General features: G+C 34.7%; 1 protein-coding gene across 5 annotated transcripts in view; it reads left to right on the top strand.

Moving 5' to 3' along the window:
• Positions 1-62: 62 nt before the first annotated feature.
• The window catches only part of LOC119074565, a 68,147-nt gene continuing 52,493 nt past the window's right edge, over positions 63-15,716 (top strand). For 2 of the 5 annotated variants that reach the window (XM_037180788.1, XM_037180790.1), the window contains exons 1-2: positions 82-720; positions 10,006-10,980. In XM_037180788.1, the coding sequence (XP_037036683.1) occupies positions 10,126-10,980 (855 nt within the window). In that variant the 5' untranslated portion in view covers positions 82-720; positions 10,006-10,125. Of the gene's footprint in view, positions 721-10,005; positions 10,981-15,716 lie in introns of all 5 variants that reach the window. The other 3 variants (XM_037180789.1, XM_037180787.1, XM_037180786.1) reach the window with 3 other exon arrangements.

The following is a 15,716-nucleotide window of genomic DNA, read 5'->3' on the forward strand; positions in this document are numbered from 1 at the left end:
TTTAAGCAGAACAGTAACGCAGAGCTGCCAACCGTAAAATGTTACAAAAACAAAATGAAATTAGTCACTCACTGTCAGTGTGAATCGTTTCCACTAAAAAGTTAGAGAAATTGATTTTCGTACTCATTTTCCCTTTTTTATTTATTTAACATAATTTCGCAAGTTCAAATTTTAATTGTTTTTAATTAGTATTTATTGTGTGTATTCGCTGCGTTCTTAACTCATCGTGTAAATTGAATTCGACTTAATTTCGATTATTTGAAAGATTTGTGTGTTTACTAGTTGTGTGTGTTTTTTTTCTTCCTCTCTGTAATACACAATTTTGTCGGACGTTTTGTTATAAAAGCAGCTGATAAGGAAAAATATTTTCTTTTTCCTTATGATCAAGAAATAGCACGAAAATATCTTTGTCGGAGTTGGAATTATAAGAACAAACTAGTGTTATACGTATACGTACGGAACGGAATTGTGAAATAAAACGAAAATTGGTTTGCTATTCTGTGATCGGTCGACTTAATGATTTTGAGCAGTTTAATTTGTCGATTCAAAAAATTGAATGATAGTGAAAGGGAATAGCAAAATATCTTTGAATGTGGAAACGTTTGTGATTGAGTGGAATATTTTTTTTTTTTAATGTAAAAGAAATCAACAAAAGCTAGTGCATGTATAGTGCTTAATAGATAGCAAATAAAAATCCATAGGCGCGCACCAAACACAGCTGTGTGTAAAACTAAACATTTCAAATTGTTTGCTTTTCTAATTTTTTTTTGGATTGTGTCATGATTATTCATCTTTAAATTTTAACTGGTCACCGCAATCAATCAATTTTGTGGTTTTCATGTTTGGGTATTTTCACCAGTTTTTAAATTGAATTCATTTCGTTCAACAAAAGATCTCTGGGCTGGGCTTGTCATCATTCTTTGTTGTTTTGTGACGAAAATAAACACAATCAGCAATGACTGACTGCGAACCTACAGCTGTAATTTAAACAAAAAAAAAATCGAAATTGAAGTTCATTTACAGCTGGAACAGAACGGAATGTTAAATTGTTCGCGAAAAATTTGAATTCTCTCGTACGAGTGCCACAACACCCAGACCCAAACTCTTTGCAATTTTGATAATTTCGTTGCGAATTTTCACAATAAATAACAAACGTGACAACATTGAATTGTAACATTGCGTAACCTGATAGTAACCTTTGGCGTTTATGATTTATTTCGATCAAAGAAAAATGTTTTTTTTACGTTTTGCGAATATTCGAATTATGCAAACATCTACAACACAAAATGCTCACAATCTTTGGCTGATATAATAAATGCAAAACGAATGTGGCAAAAAGTTAATTTCTAAATGATTTGAGATTTCAATGTTCGATCTTACACTTTTGTGCTTGTTTATTGAGAATCGTTCGCTTATTACTTTCGAGATATAATTAAATCGAGCAATTTGATTATTAAATTGATTAGAAGAGTAGGGCAATTAGCTAAGAACATTGTTCATTCAAGTGCTATGAGTACAAAGGCTTGGAAAACGAACTAGAATGAAATTTGCGATTTATTCAGAACGTTTTGTGGTCCTTCACGTTAAGTTCGGAATACGAATTTTTAGTTCATTCCACGAAATGTAAAATTCACAGTTCCCTTATCTCACTTATGTATAGGCCGGCCGGTGTATCTCACGCTCAATGCCATTTCGTGTGCGTTCCTATAACATTTACGTTGACCTTCAATTATTACGGGCCCGCGGACGTGTTCAAAAACATCTCACAAATTATTTCAAATACTGCGGCTAGTTCTCCCCACTGTCTCTGCAGCTATGTTCACCACAATATTGATCTACATGAAAATGTGTCATTCGTGTTTGAATTTTAAGCAGACCACAGTGGGCAGTATCGTGAGTATCGTATGTGGTATTATGAATGCATTTTCACGTATTGTCAGAGATCGAACCCGATAAGCGGCACGAAGCACTATCAAAAATCCTTTCGCTAATATTTCATGTTGTTTGTTGATGGTGTCAGGGACAAGCATTTTTCAATTTAATTTTATTGGAATTTTTCGATTGGGTGCTTCGGCTCTGGAGCTTTTGACAGAAAGTTTTATTCGTTCCTCAAGTTCTGAATATAGGGAAAAGTATTTTTGGTTTGGTTTCCGTAGCCTCTAGTTTTAAAAAATCAAAGAAGATGGAAGAGCATGATTAGCTGTTTATTCCATATTAGTTCTTCAGTTTTCAATGTCACAGGGACAAAATATGCAACGGCATCAGATGTTCTTTTTTTTGTTTCACATGAAGAGCAACGGTACTTCATTTCTCCAGTTACAAGCTGTCTGGTAAAGTGTCTACCAAAATATTTTCATTACCCCGTTCAGAATGTGAGACAAAAGATGCGAATACTAGCAGAAACGACAACTACTGATGAAATAGACATTGAAAGAAACTCTTTGTACAAAATAGACGCGACAATAATCACAATATTCAACTCGACAATCAGCTATGTAAACAAATTCCAGTTATTAACTTAATGAATGAGACTAGTTGACAATATATCAGCAGTCGTAAAAGTTTCAGAAAATCGTTTTAATAAATTAAATAAAATTTAAGTGTCGCTCAGAGTATACATCGCTTGTTGTGAATTCAATGGCGAACTGATACAACGTAATGTGTAAATTTTTTCTGGTTGTTATCGAGTTAGAAGCGAAACTTAAAGAAAATCTTTAGAACATCGATTTTAACTTTTAACTTTACATAATAGCCTTCATGTTGAGATAGTAATGTAATGAGTGTAACACTTGGCAGACTAACCTTTGGACTTTTGTTTGACAATTTCTTAATTGACTTTAGACAGCAACCGTTACCATGTTACCAACCAACATAAATTGCATTACTTTTGATGTAATTACACAGTCCATTTCATTCGACCTGAGTGCATTTTAACTATAACTTTGACTGTGCGGTACTCCGTTTTAATTGAGTTATTAAATTGCGGTTTCAGTAATTTTATTGTTCGAGCACTTGGTGAAATAACGTTTTTGACATAAAATTCAACCACTCAGAATTCATATTCTATTTACATAGCAACTAGCAACGAATTGTTCATTATTTTGCTGTAATTATTTCTGAGCTCGGTTTCCTGTTGCAGGAAAAAAAAACTACTTTGTACACTGAAATCAGCTGAATTTTTCAAATTAAATTACGATCGACATCATCATCAAAAAATTTTCCATTGCATTTTGTTGTGGCGTTCATTTATAAACCACATTCACCAAAAATTATTTACTTATTCGGCAAATGAACGCTACCAGACGACGGCAACTTTCTCGCGGAAAAATACTGATCAACAAACCCCTCTGATTAAACCTATTTAAAATGTTCAATGTCTCATTTTGCGCATGAAAAAAACTTTTGTTTTTCTCTAATATCCGATTTCATTCCGTTTAGCTGAACGATTAAATCGTCTCCATAGCACAGCGTTACCATTTCATTTTACTTGTTTCTATATCATCCGAACGAGTTAATAAATAAAATAATTTTAATTTGAATGTCATACGAAACAGTACACACAGTCAATGCTATTATGTGACAATTTGTTGTTCGTCATACACAAGTTAGTTTTCAGGTCAATTTTAAACAATGTGCTCCGTAACACAAAGGTCTGTTTGTGTGTATATCATATCATACACAACAAGTTAATTAATATGCTCAAAATGATCCCATTTATTGATGGTTATAGATGACTGTAACTATATTCAGTCATTTCGTTATACAAATTCTTTAAAAAAATCAACTAAATCAAAATATTAGTAACAAGAAGACAAATGTGACACCTACCAGGGCCTATTTTCGAGGAATTTAATTCCTAAAAATTCTTAACACAAATGTAATCCATCTAATAAATATTTAGATTGAAGCATATAAAGTAACGGCACCGTCTGTTACGTCTCGCCTGACTCGTGTAACAGGCTAACACTGACAAGAAAATGAGTTGAAAATCTTACCTGTTTATCTGTAATTTGTGTCCAGGTAATCCATGTTACCTGATACAACTGTATATTTTGTATGGACAGCTATTGTAGGTTGCCTGCAGACAAAGTACGATTTTCTACTCTTTTTCGTCAGTGCAATGTATTCGTGTCATGTACAAAAAGTGTGCATGACATGTAAGACGTGTCCAACCATATTTTTATACATGTGGCAGTGTGCATTTTGTGGGCTGGCAATATGTGGTATCAAAGTAAAGGGAAGCTAATTTCGGTTATTTCAAAGTCGAAGGTGGTCAACTTATAAACTAATAGCGTTACGGCAACTGTCGGTGATTACTGTTTACATTTTACATATCTATATTAAAACAACTAGGTCCCACCTGTTGGGTGGGTCAGATCCCTTGACTGTCTGAACCTGAGCTTCTTAATAGATTTTTCATTGGTTGATTAAGAAGAACTATACTAGAACGGTCTAAATTTCTCATTAATAATTTAATTCTGTTAAGTTTTACTGAAAATCTTCGTGAAGTAACAAAACGATATTAATTTTGATTCCCAACTTTATTTTCTGTTACCGGTCTGGTTTTATGCTCATATTAGACCGTTATTGTCTATAAAATGATGAATGTCTTCAATAAAAATTAAACTCGTGTGAATTGCGGCACTCGCTTCGCTCACACTCGTTAATTTTTTGTGGTTTAATCGCTTTTGTTAACAAGACAAAATAAAATAACAAGAAACAATTATTGAAAATTCGTTTAGAAACAGCAGCTACATCGTTAGACCAATATAATGTATCTTGAAACCTAGCCTCAGGAATGCTGTGCTTTATCAAACGTTTTTCATTAGATCAGTTCAAAATAACTCCAGTTACGTTGTGAACAAAGAGCAGATAAAGCTTTTTCTGAGAACTCCTTCCAGATGGTGGAGCCAATACCACCAATTTTTGAACTTGACCTGAGGATTTCAATGCTTCGTCGAATAAAAAAAAAAGTTTTTGAAAATCGGTTGAACTTTGCTCCAGTTATCGTGTCAAAAAAGAGCAGAAAAAACTTCTTTCGAGAACTACTACCGGATGGTGGAGCCAATATCACCAATTTTTGAACTTGACCTGAGGATTTCAATGCTTCGTTGAATAAAAAAAAAAGTTTTTGAAAATCGGTTGAACTTTGCTCCAGTTATCGTGTTAACAAAGAGCGGAAAAGGCTTCTTTCGAGAACTACTCCCAGATGGTTGAACCGATACCACCCATTTTCGAACTTGACCTGAGGATTTCAATACTTCGTCGAATAAAAAAAAAGTTTATGAAAATCTGTTGAACTTTGCTCCAGTTATCGTGTTAACAAAGAGCACAAAATTGTTACATTTAACGTTTTTCCATCACATTTCCATACATTTTTAATCATAGCGAACGTGTTATGTACACGGTGTTGTATTTTCTTTTGTAAAACCCATGACTTACAGTCAAGGGAATTAGCAAACCATTCGCTCCAACTGTTTCCAACCACTTTTCTAAGTACTTCAAAATCCATTTTAACTTTCATTTATTGAAATTAATGCAGAACTAATTCGAAACACTTCATTCTGAATCCATTTCAAAGTGTGTGTTCGATGCAAACTTCTGCAATCCGATTTTCACTTCGTTTTAAAATCACGGCTCACAGCATCCATCAATTGTTTAAAAATGTAAATTGATTATACGAACCAAATAACTGTTCGAGTTGATTGCATGAAATGAAATTATGGAGATCGGGTTGGGGATTTTTAAACACCATCTGCACCAACTGCCATAACTTCAATAAAAGCGGGTGACTTGGTCGGGGTTGGGTGATCTCAAAAGAGTCTCCAAGAAACATTTCAAATTGCAGCGAATCCTTTCATTCGGAACTCTTTTATTGTCCGTTCAGAAATGAAATAAACTTTCTGAATTACGAAACATTGGTTGGCTTCCTATCCATTTGTTAAATTACACGTCTCTGAATGAAAGCAAACCGTCCGAGTCACCAGGACACGGTACGGGTACGAGTGGGTGTTTTAGTATTCAATGAAATGGAATGAAATGTGTACGGACATTATATTGAATAATATTTCTCTCTTCTCGTTTGAACAAAATAATTCGAAAACTACCTTCAGGCTGTATACAGTTCAGTTGTACGTGCAACAGAAAATTATGTATTTGTGTACTTAAATCTCCGTTATTCCGGACTAGCACAATATTGTTGGTCGATTTGTGATTTTGATCGATACATCACTTCCATTCCTTTTCAGTCATTTTTGATTTTTTACTTCGTTCTCCCTTTTCATGGAAAATGTAAAAGTTTTACGTCATAATTTATTAACGTCTGCCATACTTTAATGAAACGTATTACTGCCAGTAACAATGTCAACTTCGACCTTTAAGATTTCTATTGTTTGTCAATATTCGTCGCTCACAAACATCGTGTAATCATAAAATGCCCAGTTGTCATCAAGACAAGCGTAGTATGAACAATCAACCGACCAGTGTGAATTAGCTTGATTAGCATCAATTTGATATGCCATTAACATGATGTTGCTATTAACTTCTCAGAACCAACAAAGGGTCACTATATCCAATAATGCTCTTTGTATACATATTCGATTCGCCTTAAGCTTTGCTTTAGACAGTAATTCATTTCACTTACCACTAATTCACCGTCTAATTCGCTCACTTCTTCAGTTCAATTTTCCAATTGATAAATAGAAAGGAATGTTTGTAAACAAACACTTTGCTACTCGCATTTGTGTCCCATACACATCACTTTATTTTACGCAATTCCAACTGCAATTTACTGAATAGTTTAATGTGACAACAAAGCGTACATTTGCATGTAAACATATAGCAATAGCTATGTGATTACGATGATGATACGGAGACCAACCTTAAAATCGTTTAGCAATTTATTCTGTGATTTATTATGAATATAACAAATTGATTGCTTGAGGAATTGCAACTTATCTTAATGATTTTGCGATTAAAAAATGTTGATTTTGACGAAGTGTAGCATTGTGGAAAATGGTTTTGCACTTTAATTGTCGATTGAATCAGTGAACGATTTATATTTTGTGGACTTCGAACCATGGTCTGATTCCGTAATATCGCGAAAGCTCTTAAATTTTAGAATTTTGACCATTTTTAAGAATTTTCGAGAATTTTAAGAATTTTGGGAACTTCGAGAATTTAAATTCCTGAAATTGTTGAAAATTCTCAATTCTAGATTTACATCCAATTTGGAGAATTTTGAAGAATCAATTTCACGAAAATAGGTCCTCCTGCTTTGTAGGATAAACGTACCAAGCCTCTGACAAGAACGAGTCGTCGGATCCCTTATGATTCATAAAATGAGAGTGTCACGTAGGGGATATGTCAAAAGTCAAATTTTTGATTTTTAGAAATTTATTTGGAGGTATTTCTCGACTCCCTTAGCACTTCCCTGTGTGCCCAAAGTTGACAAGTCACAATAACCGGCAACGGATGAAAGAACAATAAGTGTCCAAGGATTCATGCTGTTTGTATGTTTAAATGCAGAAAGGGGACATGTCCACTAGCGAATCTGGGACATGTCCCATTTAATAATGTCAGTCCGTCCAGTATCGACGAATGCCCTTGTGCCCATAATTCCGTTTTTACTTTTTTCAATTTGATTGATTTACTCCTCAAGATGGTTGTACCTTGCTGAGGTCAGCATTTCTTACCCAAGTACACATTTAACTAACATTTCGTTCCACTTACTGTTGGTGTTCCGTTAAGCTAATAATATTTCATGGTACAGCTTCTGCTGTTAGGTTTCATGCGACGTCATTATTTACTATCTCAATTAACGTTATTTAATTAAGTTCAAAGAACAAGATTAATTCGATTTCGTATCTACACTTTGTGCTTCGAATTTCAGTTCAGCGGCTGTCTTATCACACGAACATAAAAATTGTGTTTACAATAATCTTAATCTAATGCCTTTTCATTCGTCACACAATGTGTGATATTTTTATAATTTGAAACGTACCGAATAGACAGTCTAGCAACACTTATATGTCAGGTGTATTTTCAATTTTGTCTGCTTGAACCGATAGTGAGTTCTCCATATTTTTTTGTCAAGTAGTCAATTCACACATTTTGTATATATACCCATGGGTATGCGGTGCTCGTCAGATCGATCTTTACGTCAGCTTAAGATTCGACTTAAGATTCGTAGACTTCTGTTGGTTCGCTTAGAACAGATGCAGTGGACCTTCTCAGTTGGTGTAATTATTTCATTCATTATCCTTACATTCAATTAGTCAAACTAAGTAGTTTCTTCAGAAATTTGTTCAACAGTTGGTCTCACACTCATTCGTTTTTTCTCCGTTTACTTTTCACTTCTGTTCAAACAGTAGAAAAAAGATGTATTTTCAGTATAAACGGTGCGACAAAACGAATTACTGTGAGGCCAACTTAATGCAAAAAAAAGTCAGCTGAACTGTAATTTCACAGTGTTTTTTGTTCCGAAACAAAAGAACAAAAGACGTATGGATGAATTCGAAAAAATAGACCAAGGTGATCGACTCAATAAATATTTTTATGGCCTGAGCAGTATCAGTTTATAGATTGTGTTTATCGACAGACAGGTTAAAGTTTATATTGCTGTTAGTACCAATTATGTACCTGTGATAATCAGACTCTTGTGAAGAGATGCAAAACATTATTCTAAGCCTCATTCTAAACATAACAGTTGATTGTAGGAAGTATTGGTCATTTAAGTGCAGGTCTGTTGAGCCAAAGTAGACGATTCTTTCCTTTCCAAAATTTGAACACTGAGTTGATGTATCGTAAATAACAAAACTGACAAAAACAAGACCTAGTTTTGAGGAAATAAAATTTCTAAAACTTACTACAATTCTCGGAAATTTGACAATTTTTTTTTGGAAAGTTTTACAGTTAACCCCAACCGAATTTGTGATGCAATTTGCTTCAGCTGGTCCACTCATACAGCTTCACTGTCTTATACGTGTTTACACTAGTTTAATAAGTCATAGGCGCTGTAGCAAATTCTAGCGAATTTTGGAAAATTTATTTCCCAAAAATAGGCTCTGGACGAAAAACAGTTGACGATTTTACCTCTAGCAGTTATATTTTTCTCCAAGTAATCTACAGTTAGTCTGGTTTCTTATGTCGAAAAAAAAGGTTCTGCTCGATTCACAACCGGTTTTAGTGTAAAACTTAAAAGTCGAATATCTCGGTCAAAACTGAATATTTTTTTATGGTTGGACGAGAATATGAAAAATTTGACTGAGTTATCCTGGGTTCCCTGAAAAAAGTAAGATCTAACCGGCCGAGCTTGTACGTATCAGAGGAACATGAGATATACCGCGATGAAGCATCCCCTTCCTCACAGACATTTTTTTCTAAATAAAATAAGAAATTACCTGAACTTTTCGAATGTTTTTTATCATTTTAACCGAATGAATTTCTAGAGCAAAGTGTCTTTGAATGATTCCCCACAATATGACAATTCTTGAGTGTCCTCTAAGTACTCTCATGTGCTCCCAACGCTAGAACTCAAGGGCAAAGTGAGCTTCCATCAGTTTTTTTCGACTGTACTTTGTTTTTAAGGACTGTTGAAGGCCTCTAAAGGTCAGTTCCTAAGATCTCATCACTCCTCAGTGTCCATCTTCACAAAAAATATTCAGTTTTGACCGAGATGTTTGACTTTTAAGTTTTACACTAAAAGCGGCTTTTACTGGTATTTACCGGTTCAAAACACCGGACAAAAAAAATTAGTTCGGAAAGTCTGGCCCCCCAATTATATCCCGTCGTCAAGAATCAAAAAAGTTCTGAATCGAGCAGGATGACATAAGAAACCAGACTTATTGTCGTTCACGGCTGCATCGTTTGTATGCACAGCTTCAGCTAGTAGACCTGGAGTCAAAGCTGCCTGCTACAGGTGAATGTCATTCTCTGTGACAATGTATAAATGATGCTCAGTATGTCGACGATGTCTAATAAATTATGATCAACATTCAATTACAGTATCCATATAATGTGATAAAGAAACAAGCAAAGCAAGCAAACAAAAGTGATATCAAAGTCTAAAAGGTGTTAGTTAAATCAGTGCAATATAAACCACGTAGAGACAAAATTAAATTTTAAATGGAAACGGAAAAACCACTCATTATTGCTAGCAAAAATGCGAAATATGAACAAACCGACAAAATCAATAAGCTCGGAAAACAGCAATTCGAACGAGATAACGAGGTGAATTTAACAATGGAATCGCTAAGCGATGACTTTGAGAAAAACATTGAAGAATCGATGAACGATTTGGAGAGTCTGGATCATTTGGAGCGTCATGATTCCGAAGCGGATATCATTGAAGATAAACTAATTGCATGGCCAGGCAACTCAACAAAACGAACGTCTCAAACCATCAACCATGTGGAATTTTGCGAGCGACGCATCAGCGCGTCATCCGAGTCGGGCAACAGCAGTGAAAATGAGGATGAGTCATCATCATACCGGATCGTCGAAGAACCGGTGGATCCATTTCGTGGCCAAGAGCCGAAAAATATAAATTTATTGTGGCGACCGCTGTCAATTCCATTCCAAGAACGCCGGCGTTTGTCTCAATGCAAAGAGGAAGACGAAGATGAATCGGAACGAATGCAGAATGGTGGTGAAAAAAGTACGGTGAATGGAAGGAAACATAAATTCATTGTGACGAAGACCGAATTGCTAACCGCACGGCCGGAAGCGGAGAAATTGCGAGATGTCAGTGCTAAACAGAACGCGGCTACCATTCATTTTCCGTGCAGTTCAGTCGATCAACGTGCTTCGTTGAATAGTGTGTTTGCGAAAAATGACATTAATCCCCATTTGGATAAGCGATTTTTCGACACTTCTCTCGTGGAAATTCGTTCTTCGGTGAATGGTAGCACAAAGTCGTTGGATAAATCGAAAAATGCCGTTGACGATACTGTGTGGGTACCGAGACCAGATGCACCAGGTGTAAGTATAAGTCTTTTATCTTGTTCTCTAAAAATTATTCGTGTCGACTAAAAGAACGAACGTTTTGCATCTCCAAGTAAACTTCAAGTTATTTGCCTCGATAATTTTGTGTTAGTCAAAACCAAAAACCACATCGTTCGTTTCCTAATTTTCTTTTTCTTTTTTATTCGTTTAAATGAAGAAGATTATTCAACAAGAAACAGGTTCTCTACACGCAAAAAAGAGCCGAATCTAGTTGAATCAAGCACAATATTTCACAGTCTCATCAACATCACAGTGCTATCCCAAGACAATTTTGAGCAAAATACGAAGGGTTTTGTTGCCAAACGTACAACGGAAACATCTAAGTTTCTTTGTGTGGCAAATCCATTGTTTTCAGTATAGAACAAGGAAATGTTCTGTAATCCTTTTTGCATGGCAGACGTTTTGTTACGTTTGTTTGTGATGAAAGTTATCTAATATTCTGTTAACAGTTTCTATGCAATAGTGCGACTAATTCTTCTATGTCGCTTGGGTTGTTGGGTTTTCTGTCCACTTAAATTGACTGGTCTCTTGTTCCAGAAAACAGTTTCTACCAAATTTCTACCAAGGTTTATATGAATATGCGACTGTCAGCCTGAGGTGACGCCCCGTTTGATAAGACATCGTTTCGAGAAATAGTATATTTCGTACCTAGGACTAAAAGTCTTTTTTAGCGTGTGAGAGGTTTCCAGACAGAGCCGAAGGTCACACTTTTCAGGTCCTAGGTATGAAAATACCTTTATGTATCTATCTTTATGTATCTTTATGTATTCTTGTCATGACTCAGACTTTAAAAGACAATGAAATAACATTGTGTTTTTATCGGATGCGCCTGGTGTGTCATGATATAGTCGTATGAACCGCGGGAGCTACAACGCTCGGAATAGGTTAGGTTTTACTACAGTTTGACCTAAAAATCAAAAACCTTTATTGAAATGGACCCATTTTAAATAGAACCTGATCTAACCTATTTCTCTGAATCGTAAGACTAGTGACTATTAGTCAAAACATTTTTTAAACCGACATTTCACCTTGATGACACATTTTTCGTGAAACAAAGAAAAATGTAGATCATGTCGTTGGCTACACTTTTCTCATTGTTCACAATAAGTCGATTTAACGAATGTCTTGGCCAACAGTAATTCACTAAGTCTTTCTAATCTTTGACCTAAAATGACCTGAAATAACCTGGCTGATTTATTTACATAACCTATTTTTGAGAACGTTGTTGGAGTAATTGTAAGCCGGTCAGATCAGTTGTGCGATAATGTTTTCTCTGGCTGATCGTGAGATTCGTTCGTTCAATGCTCCACTGATATCGGATGAAAACATATTTAGGCATATTTCAACTAATATTTCGCTAAATTTCCCTAAATTTCGCTAAATTTCCCTAAATTTCCTTAAATATCCCAAAATTTCAATTTTATCTTTCAATTGTAATGTCGATTTGTACTAAAATCATGTTTGTATCTTTTTGAGTTAACAACGGATAAGTTATATTAAATTTCACTAAATTTCCAGTCGGAGCTATTATTTAGAGGTCAATTGGTTATATTCCCAAACAGCCCAGGGGCTGAATTGTCCAAAACCGCTGTCGCCTAATTTTCATATTCGTTTATTGGATAATGATGAATATCGAATAATGAAAAAATTGTATCTTTGTCCGTCGTTCACGGCCTCTGCAGGCGATATAACCAACTGACCTCTCAAAAGAGCTCCGACGATATCACCATATACACTTCAATATACACTCAAGGTTAAGTGGTTACCCGTACAGTATAAACTGTTCATGCATTACTCTCTGCTGTAAACTTCAAATGACTTCATACGACATCCACAACTAACAAAAAAGAGATGCTTTCCATTGTGGAATCACAATAAGTAACTATTTCTCATCATCTAAAAAGTATCTTGTCCTTTGTCCTTTGATTAAAAACAATTAATTTCTCTTTGACTTTATGCCTCACATTTTGCCAACGATTGTCAATCTCACCGAAATGTAATAGTGTCTTTCACAAGTTCTTTCATGCCACTTATTTAGCCAACAATATGGTAAATTATGGTAAACAGATTCGAAACGAGACGTTTTTCCGATGCTAATATTCCAAATTGAAACTTTTAAATCATCAAATAATTGAACCGTTTGATTTTGTCGTCTGTTTGTATACGCACACATCTGGATTCGGTTGGATTTTCAGTCGGCTGAATAATATACAAAAAAAAATAGTTTCTTGCATAATTTTCACTTAAAAAAACGTACACACCGAGTTGTACTACAAAAAATGTTTTTTTTTTCTCTCGGCTAATCTCGACATTATTATGTGTGTGTGTCGAGTGTCGAGTTTTAGTAGATCACGCGACTTATTTTCAACATTGCTCGCAATCACCCGAACGGAGACAGAAAAAAAAGTCTTTTAGCTTTGTTTAAGCGTTCGTATCGGTATATATTTGCTTATGATAAATATTCGCTGTGTGGTTAGAGTTTTTGTAGATCGAACGAAAAGCGAATTCGTTACACAAAACGTGAAAATTTTTGTGAAAATTTATTTTAAGAGGGCAGACTAGGTGTGAAGTAGGCTGTAATTGAAAAATTGGTTTTAAAATTAATGTAGACCATTTAATAAAAATCTGTTCCAGCAATTAGATGAGCAATATGTTTATCTATCTCTAAAAAACGAAAAACGATTTACAATAAGCAACAGTTGGAAGAAAACCGATTTCCAAAATATGAACGTCGCTTAAAGTTAGGCTATGCAATATTTTTTTGAAATCGGTTTTCTTCCAACTGTTGCTTATTGTAAATCGTTTTTCATTTTTTAGAGATAGATAAACATATTGCTCATCTAATTGCTGGAACAGATTTTCATTAAATGGTCTACATTAATTTTAAAACCAATTTTTCAATATGTAGCCTACTTCACACCTAGTCTGCCCTCTTAACAAATCTTTCGGAAATAAATTTAAAGTTTGTATGTTAATTCCACTTCGGTCCAGCCTTATAGCAATCAACACTCATCTTAATTTCGCATTTGTCTTAATGAAATATTCTCATAAACATGGCAACACAACACAAATCTTTTAACTTCTTTTAACATTTATAATGAGCTCTTTATTCGCTACGGTTCGCCTATTCCATTCTAGCAGTTCAATCGATTAGATGGATGGAGTATAGACATTTAGGCGTTTGAAAATTATAAATCGACATGTTTATTACGGCGCGTGCAGAAATGTAAACAAAAATTTCCGACATTATATTTGTGCACCGACCATTTATTTTCGATATTACTATGAGCTATTAATTTTCGAATAGAATGTTTACGATGATTTTTGTTTGTAGTTTTCTGTTTGTTGATTTGAGCTTTAATTGTGTTTTTGTTTCGCATTTGAATTGCTTTTATTGCCTCAAAATTAAATTTAAAAACAAAATCGTGGAAATGTAGCTGGATCATGGCTGAAGATAATAGAATTTGTCAATAAACAGACGTTTGGTCGAGGGGTCACGTACTTGAATTTAATGGATTACAATACGTCTTGTGGGATTAAGTCTTAATCATTAAGTGGAATAAATTGATTAAATCCAAGAAGTATATCACCCCCAGCTCTCTGGAATGATTTAGCCGATTTAGCCTTCACCTTTCTTAATTGCTACAAGTTCGAAATGCCTATTTTCTCCAAGGAAATTATGGTATTTCTATGACATCACAGTAATCGCGTATGCCGTAGCTAATAATAATTAATTATTTACTCAAACTACTTAATAACCAGTTGAACAGACATTTCCATTTTCATAAACTGTTCTCATATTAAGAACAATTTTCTGAGAACGCCAACTGTTTCCATACAATTCAATTATTCTGTCAGCAACCCTTTCACTCATCCTACCTATTTTCTACTATATACATGTCGAAGCTATGTCTGGAACGAAGTCTGGAAGTAATTATTTCTGGAATTGAATCTTGAAATTCGTAATTTAATTTAACAGTTTAACACTGTTGATCTGGTCGTAGTTAGTAGATGTTATTTAGAAAAAAAAAGTTTACTTTTAATTGCTGTGTCGAGTTCCAGCACGTCTGAGCGTGACAAGTGAAAAGATGTGCTCCACTGAAACGTAAAAACCATAAAATATATACTTCATGTTTCAAGAGCACGCTCGAAACTCTTAGTCCGTTTATCACTAACTTTAGTTCTCGGTACTATTTTGTCGAAAGTGAAACCAGATATTAATTTACAAAATGGATTTTCCGCACAAGAATGTCTACGTCGACCATATGATCATTTCTTAAAAAAAAAGAACGATTACTGCATGTACTCAATTCGCATTGAATTATTCGGATTTTGTAATTGATTTTGTATGTACAACATGTAATCTTGTCGCTACACAGTCTACATAGTCAATGACTCTGAAACGTTTGTTAATTGAAGAGGCCTTGAATGGTTATAGACATTAATGTCTGGCACTCAATGGTCGATTCGAGTAATGGGTTCCATTTTCAGTTCGTTTTATGTATGAAAATTGTAAGAAAAATCTATAACACCCTTTTGAGTGGATAGTTCTCGCAAGAAACATTTTTTAATTAAGGTGTACGCGCAAGGTGATAAATTCTCGTTCAACGAAAACATGTCATCTATCTTCATCTGTCAAAAGAAACGCAGTGCTCACTGTGATTTCATCAGCTTCCAGATATTTTCTATATTCATGCTAGAAGTAGTGCTGT

The sequence above is a fragment of the Bradysia coprophila genome, unplaced genomic scaffold (assembly GCF_014529535.1).
Source record: "Bradysia coprophila strain Holo2 unplaced genomic scaffold, BU_Bcop_v1 contig_151, whole genome shotgun sequence".
NCBI classification, from domain to species: domain Eukaryota; kingdom Metazoa; phylum Arthropoda; class Insecta; order Diptera; family Sciaridae; genus Bradysia; species Bradysia coprophila.